The sequence below is a fragment of the Leucoraja erinacea genome, chromosome 1, assembly GCF_028641065.1.
Source record: "Leucoraja erinacea ecotype New England chromosome 1, Leri_hhj_1, whole genome shotgun sequence".
In the NCBI taxonomy this organism is placed as follows: domain Eukaryota; kingdom Metazoa; phylum Chordata; class Chondrichthyes; order Rajiformes; family Rajidae; genus Leucoraja; species Leucoraja erinaceus.
This window is the reverse complement of record NC_073377.1, coordinates 157,745,901-157,761,339: the sequence shown is the minus strand read 5'-3', so window position 1 is coordinate 157,761,339 and position 15,439 is coordinate 157,745,901. Positions and strand designations below refer to the sequence as shown.

The following is a 15,439-nucleotide window of genomic DNA, read 5'->3' as shown; positions in this document are numbered from 1 at the left end:
CAATTCATGGGTTAACCAGCACAAGTTTGGGATGTAGAAGGTAAATTAAAGATCTGGGTGAATCCTATACAGCTATACTAAGAATGTGCAAACTCCACAAAGACAGCACTGGAGGTTAGAATCGGACCTGGGTCGCTGAAGCTGTGAGAAACTGCAGTACATGCAATGTCACGCTGCCACCATGATGTTAATATGTTACTGTGTAATTTAACTTGTATACATGCCTAAATGCAGATATACAGTGCTGCCTCCACGTTTTCCACTAGTCTATCCCTTTCGTTCACTCCTCTCTGTCTCTGCCCCTCTTTCTCTGCATTTAAAATTTGATTCATTTCTACATGCCCATTTCTGATGAAAGGTCATCATCTAACTCTATCTCTCCTGTAATTTCTTTTTTGAATTTCTGAAGTGGTAATGTTTGCTCACATCTATCTGCAACACTTCGGCATGCAGCAATGGCCGTGTAACATTCAGACATGAGGCTGTGGATGGCACACAATATTCATGACACACAACCGCCAGTTCAACTATGAAAATAATTTTATAAAACTTCCATTTGATAAATTTAAAATGCAACTTACGGGGACGTGCCATCTGTGGCGTGAACAATGCTTGCACGAACATGATTCCTGGCTTGCTCTGGTGGGCTGTTGGAGTTGGAAGATGTTGTAGTAACTGAGGAATGGGAAGAAATAGATTCCATGCTTCCACTTGGAGTATCATCTGTCATGCTATTGGGATTTTCACCTAAAGAAAATAAATGTATGTAACAAACACAGGAAATTCTCAAAGGATTACTAGAAACAGGAGTGGAATAGTCCATCAAGCTCTGGCATTCAAGATCATGGTTGATCATCGACCTCAGAACCATTTTCCTGCACTGTCCTTATTTCCATTGATTTTGTTAATATCCCGAAAAATCTATCAGTCTCAGTTTTGAATTAACTCAATGACTAAACCTTCACTGTCCTCTGTGGCAGAGACTTCAAAAGATTCATCATCTAGATGAAGACATTTCTCCTCATCTCCCTTCTTACCTCTTACTCTGAAACTGTGATCAATTGGTTCTCAACTCCTCACCTAGGAGAAGAATCTACCCGAAATTCAAACTGTTGAGCCATTTCAGAATGTTGTGATTTTTATGGCTTTATTATAAGTGGAGAGTTTAGGTGACGATACGATAGAACTTTATTTATTCCAGGAGGGAAATTGATCTGCCAACAGTCATAAAAAAACACAAAATACGTGAAATTAGAGTGACGAGTGGAAAGGCTTGGAGGATGTGCAAAGATTGGGGAGGGGAGTCAGTCTCAGTCTACCCCACGACAGAAGGGGGAGGAGTTGTACAGTTTGATAGCCACAGAGAAGAAGGATCTCCTGTGGCGTTCTGTCCTGCATCTTGGTGGAACCAGTCTGTTGCTGAAGGTACTCCTCAGGTTGACCAGTGTGTCATGGAGGGGGTGAGCTGTATTGTCCAGGATGCTCTGTAGTTTGAGGAGCATCCTCCCCTCCAAGACCACCTCCCATAAATACAACTCAGCCATGGTCTTATTCATTTGTACTAACTACACACCCTTAAAGCTTTTTTACATCCTCCTCACTACTCATAATCTCACTCAGTTATGTATGGACAACAAATGTGGACATTTTACATTTAGACCCCCGGGCACAGTATAAATTGTGGAAATGGGGCCCCAGCTTCAAAACCGGAAGTGTCCCATAGTCATAGATTGACTAACTGAGAAAGATCGATATATTCACACTCTACTTTCTGTCTGACAATTAATTCTCCATGCATGTCATTATATTATCCCCGAGTTCATGTGCTCTACCATTGTTGATCCACCTTCTCAGTGGGACCTTATCCAAAGCCTTCTGAAAATCTAAATAAAGCAGATCTTTTGACTTTCCCATATTTATTCCACCAGTAGATTAGTCAAGTATGATAGTTCCGTCAAAAAATCAAATGATAACTGCTGAATCCTGTTGTTCTTTGAGGTGTTCTGCTATTACACCCGTTAGTCATTATGACTGTTTGGTTCTAATGCCGCTAGGTTAAAAGATTAATAGCTCCATGTTTTCACTCTCCCTTCTTGCTTAAATATCCAATAAACACAGTTGAACTCTGTGGCAACAGAAGGAATGTAGATCTAGCATAAAAAGCTTTGGGAAAAAATGAAACTCCATTAAATCTGCTAACTCTTTAAAATGAATAAACCTCAGCAAATTACAGATGTTACAAATCTGACATAAAAACAGAAAATTGTTGGCAACAATCAGGTCAGGCATCATCTGTGGAAGTTAGGTTTTAGTTAGTTTTTCTCTTTCTTAGTTCTGAAAAAAAAATTGTGGACTTGAAACTGTCAACTCTTTTTTTTAATGAATATTTCCATCCTTACAATGTTCAGTGGAATAACTGGCATCTGAATTCGATAAGATCGGGGTCATTAAAATACAACAATTTTGGCACTGCAGAAACCTTCACAGTGGAATTGGGTCCGGATAACCTCATAACTTCCAAAACAAGAAATTCTACAAAGTTAGAAACAACAAAAAAAATAAAGACTTAGGAAGGAACTGCAGATTCTGGTTTAAACCAAAGATAGACACAAAATCCTGGAGTAACTCAGCGGGACAGGCTGCATCTCTGGAGAGAAGGAATGGGTGATGTTTCGTGTCGAGACCCTTCTTCAGATTGTTTGGCTTGTTTGATGCCATCATTTATTTAGTTTTTACGCACCAAATTGAATTTAATGTTGACAGAGCTATATTTCCATCACTTTATCTTTACAATAGCACTTGAATTTGGGGCAAAAAGAAAAATCATGAAACACATAGGGACACATCAAAATGAAATTACTCTGCCACGGTTTCATTTCATGTATCAATTAAGGACTGCAACCAAACATTCATGTATTTACATGGAGATCCACAACTCTGGGTGCTTTGAAATGCTACTTCCTGCCATATTTTTTTTTTCACACGAACCTCCAGTCATTAATTCCTGGTTCAGTGCCCATTGAACCCACTATAGCATCCAATTCGACTTCGAGTCTAAGCAAGTACGGAGCTCAACAAAGACCAGGTGATAATGTTCTCAACACAATTTTTCATATTCACTTTTCCAATAATGTCAAAAATCAAAAAGAAAACTGGAAATGCTGTTATTCTGGAACTTTCGTGACATATCACTGATCTGAAAATCAGTTTTCCTGCACATAGTTGCTGCAGGAACATGTCGAGTATGCCAGCATTTTCTGGACAGTGATCAGACGTAGGTATGCTCGGCTGACTCCCCCTCCCTTCCCTTATGCTCAGGGTTTAGTAGAATTATTGCTACAAATAATTCAAAATAAATCCTTTTGGCATCTTCACCTGCAAGTCAAAGAACTGCCAGTAGATTTGAAACGGTTAAGCAGCAGCACTATAACGTTAGTAATTTCTACTTAATTCCAAATGCCATGTACACAGAAATAAGACCACTGAGGAAATGATGGCTTTAATTTCTTTGGAAAGTTGGGATCGATGGAGTCCAGGGCAGAAACCAACATCCTCTTAGGCTGGTTTGCGAGTTAAGGAGGGGAAAACTAGCTTGATGGGGTAACGATAACTTAATTAGAAAAACAAAAGCTGAGAAAAAATGGAAGATGGATAGTTAGTTAAAGAGTTTGGAGAGCTGAGAAAATAAGATTAAAAAAAGATATTAAAGAGGAGCCTGTCGTGCTCAGTAGCATACAACTAAATGTAAGGAGTTTAATGAAGACATCAAAAGAGCTAAAGGGTACATTTAGGCACAAAGAAGCACGATGCTTGAGCTATCACTGAAGGACGAACAAGTTAAAAGAGGGATAAATGTAGCAGTTTAACATTCCTGGTTATTGAGAAGGGGATTAGCTTAGATTGGGTTAAAATGGCAGAATTCCTCTTCTGTGGGGATTGTTGAACCAGATTGATTTTTAACAACTATCGAAGAGTTTGCAGCCATTACTAATACCAAGTACATTCGCTGATACTTAAAGATAGAAGGTTAAGGAAAATGTAATGTTCTTGCCTATTAGACAAGAGAATAAAAGAGAGGGACGGTTTTGTTAGAAATATGCACAATCATAATTAGATCACTATTTGAGGAATAGGTACAGGCCGCAACACCTTTAATGATGGAGCGGACACTTTGGAGTATGTTGTATGGACTGGAAATTGCAGCTATGAGGAAAGACGGAATAAACTAGAATAGTGATCTTTGAAATAGAAGAGGTTGAGAAAAGATCCAATTGACATGCAGGGAGCCACAGGGAGATAAGACACATTTCCTCTATGCCACCCCAGTGTGCACCCATTTCTCTCACAACCCGCCCCTCTTTCCCTGTACCTCCATCTATATCCCTTCAATTAGTCCACTTCACTCCTTATCCGAGTCTCTCGTGTCGACGTTTCATCTCAAGCTCTTGACACTTATTCCACGCACGTGCCAATCAAAAAGCCCCCTCACCTCTACCCGCCTATCAGGAACCACTCTTTGCCCACCTCTCTTTTCCAGCTTTCAAGTCTGAAGATGGGTCCCGACACAAAATATCGACTATCCATTCCTTTCACAGATACCCTGCGTGAACTGCTGAGTTACTCCAACACTTTGTGTTTTGCAATTGAGATGAATGAGAGGCCTGGACATTGCAAAGAGGTAGGAATTATTTCTCTTAAATGAATAATTAAAAACTAAGCACATAGCTCTGAAATGACTGGACGCAGAATTGGAGGAGAAACTTGTTTTTCAATCAGAGAATGGGAGGAGACTAGAACTCACTTCCTGTAAAAGTGGCAGAGGCAGAAAAGTTCATCACCTTTAAAGAGTATCTGGATATGTACCTATGAAGCCAGGACTTACAGGACTGCAGACCTATGGCTAGGGTATGGGATTATATGATGCTCAGCATTTTAATTTTGATTAGCAAATATGAAATGAGCGGAACAGCTTGTGATTTTTCTTTAATGATTTTCTGATCAATATATTCTTGTTTCCAGCATTTTCTGAATTTTGTTTCAGATGAGCGATGTTTTGATATTTCCCCCCCAATTTCATATCTAAATAGAAAATTCATCACAGGTTGAGGATGAATGCTACTTAAAGCCTTAACTTACGAGGCATCAGAAGTATCACAAGATTTATTCGTGCGCGAGGCCGATGGACACATGATCAATTAATGGGCATCGTGCTTAATGAATCCAAAGAGAACAATTGCTTCACCATTCACTCCCTGGAGAACATTTATTTAGTAGAAATGAGATTCTAAAAAGGAACACACTGTTCCTGACTAGGCTGTTCCCATTAAGACTCTTTGAATGTATTTTGAACAGTTCTGGAAAAAAAAACACTTTAGTTTTAGGAACACATGAAGTCAATCCCGATAGTACAAATGTGATTGGTTTGGGCAAAAATCTGTGATTAGAAAATTAACTATAATCTCCAAATTGTTAATTTAAAGCTGCGGATGCACCACATGACTGGGTAATCAACAATTTTTTTTTTGAGGGTTCTAAATGCCATCTCTTACTTAATGGCTGCTTCATTCATTAATAAGTCTAGTGGATTGTGAAATGTTTTTCCAAATGTTGCATTTATAGTAACTTTCAAATTTGTTCAGGGATCTTCAGGTTGAAGCTCAATCCCAAAAGGTTCAGTCTGCTGGACAAAGGGGTTGGACACTATAGGAAGATGCAATATTTTGCAATATTTTGCATGAATCATTATACTGAGGTTCCACCTGCCTGCTAATAAACAAAGCAAGTTTCTCACATGTAGGCCAAACAGATTTAGCTCTGCTACCCACAGAGAACATATTGTGTAGAAATCACCTACTGGTCCCTCTTACCTGCAAATTAGGGTGAAGGGCTGCCATTGTTATAAAATGGATTAGCACCCATTTACAATACACAATTACTCCTCTTCTCTCCTTATCTCACAGCCTCTCTTCATTTCAATTCTAGCCTTTGTCCAGTCATCTGCCAATAAGTTTTGGCCCGAAACGTTGCCCATTTCCTTCGCTCCATAGATGCTGCTGCACACGCTGAGTTTCTCCAGCTTTTTTGTGTACCTGCCAATAAAACTCTCCTTCACCTGTATCCACCTATCACTAGTGAAGGAAGGAACTGTAGGTACTGGTTTACACCAAAGATAGACACAAAATGCTGGAGTAATTCAATGGGTCAGGGAACATTTGTGGAGAAAAGGAATAGGTGACATTTGGGGTCGAGACCCTGCTTCAGACTGAGCGCAATGGGCCTGTCCCACTTAGGCGATTTTTCAGCAGACTGCCAGCGACTGTCAAGTTGCCGGCAGTCGCCCGATAAAATGGGGCGCGCACACGCACGCACACACACACACACACACACACATACATACACACAGCGGGGGCCAGGGCAAGCAGGCGAGCGCTGTATGAAATTCACACGGTACAAAGCCAAGGTGATACAGACACACACCACGATAAACAGGAAGGTTGGCACTGTAATTCAGATGGCTAACACAGTGTACGGTACGTCCTTTAAAAGGGGGGGGGGGGACAGGGAGGAAGGAGTGGAGACAACTTTTAAGAAGCCAGACAACTTTTAATAAGCCAGAGATACACGGCTGTGAAGTTCGGCGGACATTTAGCATAACCGGTCGGTTATCCTTGGTTCTGAAAACTCCTACCTGCGTTTCTTTTCCCCAATGAGCCAATGAAAATGACCGGTAAGCAAAGGCGATTAACTAAAACTACCTACGACTACTCATAACTACATGGGGACCCCACTACAAATACACCTACCACTACAGGATTATCAATTTTCTCCATGGCGACCAGTTTTTTAACATTGAAAATTTTGCAGTGACCATACTGAGGCCGCGACTAGTTCCCATAATGCTGGAACTCCTCGCGACCATGAAAGAGACTCACCAGAAACCATCAGTGAACATGTGGCGAGCGCAGAGTCCCCTGCACTCACCTAAAAAGTCGCCTAAGTGGGACAGGCCCATTAGGGGAGAGGAGGCAGCTCCACTGCAAAATCTCCCAGCATCTACAATTCCTTCCTACTTATTTTGCAAAATCCATACCCTCTCCCATGATTCTCAGTATGATGTAGGGTCTTGACCCAAAACATAGCCTATTCCTCTCCAGAGATGCTGCCTGACCCACTGAGTTACTCTAGCATTTTGTGCCTATCCACCTATCACTTGCCAAGCCTTGTCCCACCCCCATCTCTTTTCTCAGCTTTCTCCCCTACTATAATTAGTCTGAAGAAGGGTCCCAACCTGAAGTGTCGCCTAGCCGTGCCTTTCAGAGATGGGTGCCTGACCCACTAAGTTACTCCAGCAGAAGGTGTCTTTTTTGCTTGTATCCAGCAGGTGCTGTACCTTGTGCCTACTTATTTGTAGTGGCAAGTTTTATTTGACTGATAGGTCCGCCCCTGTGCATGACCTATATTTCTCCAATTCATTGTTTGCTTCTGAACCCTGTTGTATGCCTGTTCCTCAGTACATTAGAATATCTTACTCACAGCTAAACCCAGCCAAGGACCAATATCATTATGTAATTTCATAATTATAACACTTTCTACCTTGTTAATACCTCAAATAATTTTGCTGAAGAATAATTCAGCATAATTTCAACTACCAGTTTCCAAGAGTTATATAGTCTTTCAAGCCTTTTATCACATGTATTGTGAATTATATTTTATGGATGATGAACAGATATTGCAGGCTTTGCCTTTTCTTTTCAGATTAGAAACTTAAAACCCCATTTTAAAACAAATGAAGCATTTATATCTTTTTTTTACATCGACAGCTGCTCAAAGGTCAATTCATCTCTAAAGCTGCTTCCCATAACTCACTGTTAAGCATGCTTTAATGCAGTAGCTGCATGTTTTACTCAGCTTATGAAATTCAGTTTCATTGATGTCATCAGAATAATTTAAAGGTGATAGTAGGATGCACAAGAGACTGCTGATACTGGAAAGTGGAGCACGGAAAGGAGAATTTCTGCTGGAACTCAGCAAGCCAGGCAGTATCTGTGGAGGAAAATGGTCAGTTGATGTTTATGGTCAAGACCCTTCATCCAGATTTCCCGACTTGCCGAGTTTGTCTAGCAGATTTCCTTTTCGTGCTTAATAGTGATATTTTCAGTCTGCTACACATCAATTGCTAAACAAGAACCATAGCCAAATTTAGTCCAGATGATGACAGGTTTTTATTAAGTACAATTGGAAATGTGAAAACCTCAGAGAAATCAACACCTCAAAGCACGAAACCAAGTAGAAACTGTATCTTAACCCGCATAACCTCAAGAGTTGTTGTTTGAGAAAGCAACATGATTGAGTAAGGGTCAGAGTTAGGGCAGTATACAGTGAAGCAAGTTGTCAAGAGAGAGTCCCAATTCAATCTCAGACTGACACTCCTAAACTACTTTCTTTTCAAAGGCTGCTTAGATATTAAGTAATAAACCACAGGGATCCTCAATAACATCCCCGTTCATAAACATTAAACTGCTAAAATTAACGCATATAAGCAACAAGCAAAACCTTCTCAGACTGGACAATCTTCACGGAGTGAAAAGTCAGTTGCTGTCCATCACTGAGAGGGCCCTATTTACGCTATGAACTTCACCTTCACCTCCCCATGGCTCAGTGCCACAGGTGGAGGGTTAAGAATTGCCTCAATACAGTTTGCTGAATATGAAAAAAGTACGACTACATTGGAATGCAAGGAGGGAATTACAAAATAAATTCGTTTTTCAATAGACAATAGGTGTAGGAGAAGGACATTCGGCCCTTCGAGCCAGCACCGCCATTCAGTGATCATGGCTGATCACTCACAATCAGTACCCCGTTCCTGCCTTCTCCCCATATCCCATGACTCCGCTATCTTTTAAGAGCTCTATCTAACTCTCTCTTGAAAGCATCCAGAGGATGGTTCTCCACTGCCTACTGAGGCAGAGAATAACACAGATTCACAGCTCTCTGTGTGAAAATGTTTTTCCTCATCTCTGTTCTAAATGGCTTACCCCTTATTCTTAAACAGTGGCCCTCTGGACTCCCCCTACATCGGGACCATGTTTCCTGTCTCTTGCGTGTCCAAACCCTTAATAATCTTATATGTTTCAATAAGAACCCCTCTCATCCTTCTAAATTCCTGAGTATACAAGCCCAGCCGCTCCATTCTATCAACATATGACAGTCTTGCCATCCCGGGAATTAACCTTGTGAATCTATGCTACACTCCCTCAATTGCAAGAATGTCCTTCCTCAAATTTGGAGACCAAATCTACACACAATACTCCAGGTGTGGTCTCACAAGGGCCCTGTACAACTGCAGGACCTCTTTGCTCCTATACTCTACTCCTCTTGTTATAAAGGCCAACATAACAAAGAGCTCATTGTCGACTTCAGGAGGCACAGCACCGACTTAGCCCCCCTACACATCAACGGCGAGTGTGTGGAGAGGGTCAACACCTTCCGGTTTCTCGGCGTCCATATCGCTGCTGACATCTCCTGGACGGACAACACGACAGCGGTCATCAAGAAGGCTCAGCAGCGGCTGCACTTCCTGAGGGTCCTCAGGAAGCACAACCTGGACTCTAACCTGCTGCTGACCTTCTACCGCTCATCCATCGAGAGCCTGCTGACATACTGCATTACAGCATGGTATGGAAGCTGCACCATGGCAGACAGGGAGAGGCTTCAGAGGGTAACCAGGACAGCGCAGAGGATCATTGGCTGCCCTCTCCCCTCCCTGATGGACATCTACACCTCCCGCTGCCTTAGCAGGGCAAAGAAGATCATCAAAGACAGCTCCCATCCTGCGTTTGGACTGTTCGACCTGCTGCCCTCTGGAAGGCGCTATAGGTGCATCAAATCCAGGACAAACAGACTCAGGAATAGTTGCTTTCCGAGAATTATAACTACTATAAATTCAAATTCACACATGCACTGACTACACCGTCCAACACGGACTTCCATCTGTATATATGTATATATGTATGTGGCGCCGCAGAATTTGTGCACCTATTCCCCCCCCCCCCCCATCTCCCTTCTGTTTTTTGTTTTTTCTGTTTCTTGTTTTTTGTGCTAAATTGTATGTATGCACTGAGTACGAGCAGCTTTCAGTTTCACTGTACATGTATAGTGACAATAAATGGCATATCTATATCTATGCCATTCGCTTTCTTCACTGCCTGCTGCACCTGCATGCTTACTTTCATTGACTGGTGAACAAGGACCCCCAGATCCCGTTGTACTTCCCCTTTTCCCAACTTGGCACCATTCAGAAAATAATCTGCCTTCCTGTTTTTGCCACCTCACATTTATCCACATTAAACTGCATCTGCCATGCATCTACCCACTCACCCAACCTGTCCAAGTCACCCTGCATCCTCCTCACAGTTCACACTGCCACCCAGCTTTGTGTCAACTGCAAATTTGCTAATGTTACTTTGAATCCCTTCATCTAAATCATTGATGTATATTGTAAATAGCTGCAGTCCCAGCACCGAGCCTTGTGGTACCCCACTAGTCACTGCCTGCCATTCTGAAAGGGACCTGTTAATTCCTACTCTTTGCTTCCTGTCTGCCAACCAATTTTCTAACCATGTCAGTACCCTACCCCAATACCATGTGCTCTAATTTTGCCCATTAATCTCCTATGAGGGGCCTTTCTGAAAGTCCAGGTACACTACATCCACTGGCTCTCCCTTGCCATTTCCCTAGATACATCCTCAAAAAATTCAAGAAGATTAGTCAAGCATGATTTCCCATTCGTAAATCCATGCTGAGTCGGACCGATCCTGTTACTGCTATCCAAATGTGCCAATATTTAATCTTTTATAATTGACTCCAGCATCTTCCCCACCACCGATGTCAGGCTAACTGGTCTACAATTCCCTATTTTCTCTCTCCCGCCTTTCTTAAAAAGTGGGATAACATTAGCTACCCTCCAATCCACAGGAACTGATCCGGAATCTATAGAACATTGGAAAATGATCAACAATGCGTCCACAATTTCTAGAGCCATTTCCTTAAGTAGCCTGGTATGCAGACCATCAGGCACTGGGGATTTATCAGCCTTCAGTCCCATCAGTCTACCCAACACCATTTCCTGCCTAATGTGGATTTCCTTCAGTCCCTCCGTCACCCTAGATCCTCTGGTCACTAGTACATCAGGGAGAATGTTGGATCCGTATTCACTAAAGAAGGCACCTGTTCAACTTGTCTGCCATTTCCTTGTTCGCCATAATAAATTCACCTATTTCAGTCATTTTTCTTCTTCACATACCTAAAGAAGTTTTTACTATCCTCCTTTATATTCTTGGCTAGTTTACCTTCGTACCTCATCTTTTCTCCCTGTATTGCCTTTTTAGTTAGCTTCTAACCATATAACCATATAACAATTACAGCACGGAAACAGGCCATCTCGGTCCTACAAGTCCGTACCGAACAACTTTTTTCCCTTAGTCCCACCTGCCTGCACTCATACCATAACCCTCCATTCTCTTCTCATCCATATGCCCATCCAATTTATTTTTAAATGATACCAACGAACCTGCCTCCACCACTTCCACTGGAAGCTCATTCCACACCGCTACCACTCTCTGAGTAAAGAAGTTCCCCCTCATGTTACCCCTAAACTTCTGTCCCTTAATTCTGAAGTCATGTCCTCTTGTTTGAATCTTCCCTATTCTCAAAGGGAAAAGCTTGTCCACGGAAAAGCTTGTCCACATCAACTCTGTCTATCCCTCTCATCATTTTAAAGACTATCTATCAAGTCCCCCCTTAACCTTCTGCGCTCCAGAGAATAAAGACCTAACTTATTCAACCTTTCTCTGTAACTTAGTTGTTGAAAACCAGGCAACATTCTAGTAAATCTCCTCTGTACTCTCTCTATTTTGTTGACATCCTTCCTATAATTGGGCAACCAAAATTGTACACCATAGTCCAGATTTGGTCTCACCAATGCCATGTACAATTTTAACATTACATCCCAGCTTCTATACTCAATGCTCTGATTTATAAAGGCTAGCATACCAAAAGCTTTCTTTACCACCCTATCTATATGAGATTCCACCTTCAAGGAACTATGCACGGTTATTCCCAGATCCCTCTGTCAAACTGTATTCTTCAATTCCCTACCATTTACCATGTACGTCCTATTTTGATTTGTCCTGCCTGTCCTTGTCTGTTGTTCTTTAAAAATGTCCCAACCCTCTGGCTTCCCACTCATCTTTGCTATGTTATACTTCTCTTTTTTTTTTCCAAATCACAACCCCTAAGTTCATAGGCATGTGTCTCCAACGATGAAATAAGATTACAGTTTAACGATGAATTGATTCCTACCTTTTTCTGCGTCTGCCGAAAAATTATATACGGCTATGGGCCTTGATCTTGAATGGCGTGCGCCTTGTGTCATCCTTCTGGTCAGTCTATTTGAGGATAGTGTTATGCAAGTCTCTGACTGACCCACACTGGCATCTGGAACCGTTCCAAATATCTGAAAATCACAAGGTGTCGATTTTATTTATAGCCCTCTATGTTCGCTCACCAAATAATGGGATTTTGCATAACAATTCCTAAAGAAGTAAACAGATTCGGAAAATGAAGCTTGACAAATCTTCAAAATCAAAAATGTATTGCACTTCGATAGACCTGAATGATATTCCAAGTTGAACAGTACATAGGGAGATAGACACAAAAAGCTGGAGTAACTCAGCTGGACTGGCAGCATCTCTGGAGGGAAGGAATGAGTGACATTTCGGGTCGAGACTCTTCTTCAGACTGGTTAGCGATAAGGGAAGCGAGAGATATAGGCGATGAGGTAGAGAGGTAAAGAATGAAAGATATGCCAAAAACAACGAGACACAGATAACAGAGAAGAGACACAGAGAGGCAGAGAGGCAGAGAGACAGAGAGACAGAGAGACAGAGAGAGACAGAGAGACAGAGAGACAGAGAGACAGAGAGACAGAGACGAGACAGAGAGAGAGAGAGAGAGAGAGAGAGAGAATGTCATGTAAACAAATAAACAATGTAAACCATATGAGGAACTAATGATCACAAACTTACTGAGCTGATTATGTGCATTCTTCATTAACTGGATGCTCATAGTGTACGTGTTTGGATTTGTGAAATTGTTATTAATTTAAATTCTGAAGCACCCGAGTGGACAAAAAGGTAATTAATGTAATTTGCAGCACATAATGGACGAGAATTTTACACATTATAAGATAGCTTTTAAACACAGAGACTATTCATTGTAAATTACTACAATCAAGCTACTGGTATTCAGTCACAAATGCTATCGGGTTCAATCTACAAATCCTTAAACCAACATGTGTTCAAAGCAGCTAAAGGCATGATTAACTAAAAGGCATTTCCATAAAAAGTCTAACATATAAATAAAACGGTACAATCATTATTCTAATATCAAACAGCAAGCAGTCCACTCCCAACAGTTAAAAATCCAAGGTACACAAAAATGCTGGAGAAACTCAGCGGGTGCAGCAGCATCTCTGGAGCGAAGGAAATGGGTAAAGTTTCGGGCCGAAACCCTTCTTCAGACTCCGGTTTCGGCCCGAAACGTTACCCATTTCCTTCACTCCATAGATGCTGCTGCACCCGCTGAGTTTCTCCAGCATTTTTGTGTAGCTTCGATTTTCCAGCATCTGCAGTTCCTTCTTGAACAGTTCAAAATCCAAGGCAGCTTCCCAATATGTAATTCTATTTGAGGGTGACACCTACTGGTATAAAGATAAAACTTCATCAATCATCAACCATCAAGGGCTGGTACAGCGGTAGAGTTGCCGCCTTGCAGCGCTTTCAGCACCAGAGATCTGGGTTTGAATCCGACTACGGGTGCTGTCTGTACGCAGTTTGTACGTTCTCCCCGCGACCGCCTGGGTTTTCTCCCAGATCTTCGGTTTCCTCCCACACTCCAAAGACGTACAGGTTTGCAGGTTAATTGGCTCGGTATGAATGTAAATTGTCCCTAGTGTCTGTAGGGTAGTGTTAATGTGCAGGGATCACTGGTTGGTGCAGACTCGATGGGTCTGTTTTTGTGCTGTATCTCTAAACTAAACTAGACTGGAAACAGGTTAATACCAAAATAGCTACTTTGGAGAGTTAGAGTCAACAGGACCAAACCTAGTCCCTCGACCCAACTCGTCCATGTAGCCAACCATGGCACCCATCTACACTAGTCTCTTTCACCCATGTTTAACCCATATCCATATAAAACCTTCCCATCACTATACATTTAAAATGTCTTTTAAATGTTGTTACTGTATCCATCTTGACTACTTTCTCAGGCAACTTGTTCCATATACTCACCATCCTGTGTGTGAAATAGTTGCTCCTCAGGATCCTATTAATTTTTTTCCCCCGTCACCTTAAACTTATGCCCTCTAGTTGTTGATTCCACACCCTAAGAAAAAGACTGTGCATTTACCCGATCTATGCCCCACAGGATTTTACACATCTCGATAAGATCACCCCTCAATCTCCTACACTCCAAGGAATAAAGTCCTATCCTGCCCAAACTCTCCCTATAACTCAGTCCCTGAAGTCCTGTGGCTGTGTGATCAAAACTGAATACAATACTCAATGTGGCCTTAGCAAACATATTGTGCAACGTTACAACCCAACTTCTCTACTTAGAGCCCTTACAGTGATGAAGTAATTTTTGTATTATTCTATAGGGTAATGTTACATATGGGACGTTTGTGAAGGATATTCAGTTAGCCACACAATCTCTGTGCAAATTTCACAAAAAAACACAAATGGAACCATAATTATTTTGATGTATAATTTTTCGCACCCAAAATAAATTTAAATTTTACTCAAAATTCTAATTCTCAATAGTTATTGCACTTAGGGGAAAAAAAATAGTGAAGTTGCACAATGGTGAGTGCAGCTGCCTCAGTTCTATTCTGATCACAGGTGGTGCATGTGTACAATTCTCTTCTTAACTGCATGAGTTTCCTTCACGTTGCAGTTTTTACCCATGTGCAAATATTATAATTATATTTGCTATATGGGCAAAGGAGATCTTTGGGTGGACTTGTTACACTCCATCTTCTAATTTGTGTACAGAAGGGAACTTTTCAGTGAGAGCACTCGCAAACAAAACAAGTCTAGACTTTGGGTTGACTTACTGTCCTTATCAGTGACAGGATGGATCCTGTTACATACAAGCACAGGACTGATCCAGACAAACATACATAAAACCATCCTAATACAAACTAATGGAATAATTTTATTAGAATCTAACTACATAACCACATCTAGTGACCCCGTCTCAATCTCCAAATTGCTAACCAGGTTGAGTCTGCAGCTGCTGGAATCATTGCAGCAACAAACAAGCTACTGGAGAAATCATGGGCTGAGCAGCATCTGAGTAGTTCCTGAGGATTGGAGGGTAG

At 41.5% G+C, this 15,439-nt stretch overlaps 1 protein-coding gene across 2 annotated transcripts in view; it reads right to left on the bottom strand.

The window, feature by feature from the left end:
• Positions 1-15,439, bottom strand: part of arhgap10 (Rho GTPase activating protein 10) — a 168,327-nt gene that overhangs the window by 16,074 nt on the left and 136,814 nt on the right. For both annotated transcript variants that reach the window (XM_055646520.1, XM_055646528.1), the window contains 2 exons: positions 12,361-12,514; positions 582-747 (listed from right to left, as the gene is read on the bottom strand). In XM_055646520.1, the coding sequence (XP_055502495.1) occupies positions 582-747; positions 12,361-12,514 (320 nt within the window). The remainder of the gene's footprint in view (positions 1-581; positions 748-12,360; positions 12,515-15,439) is intronic.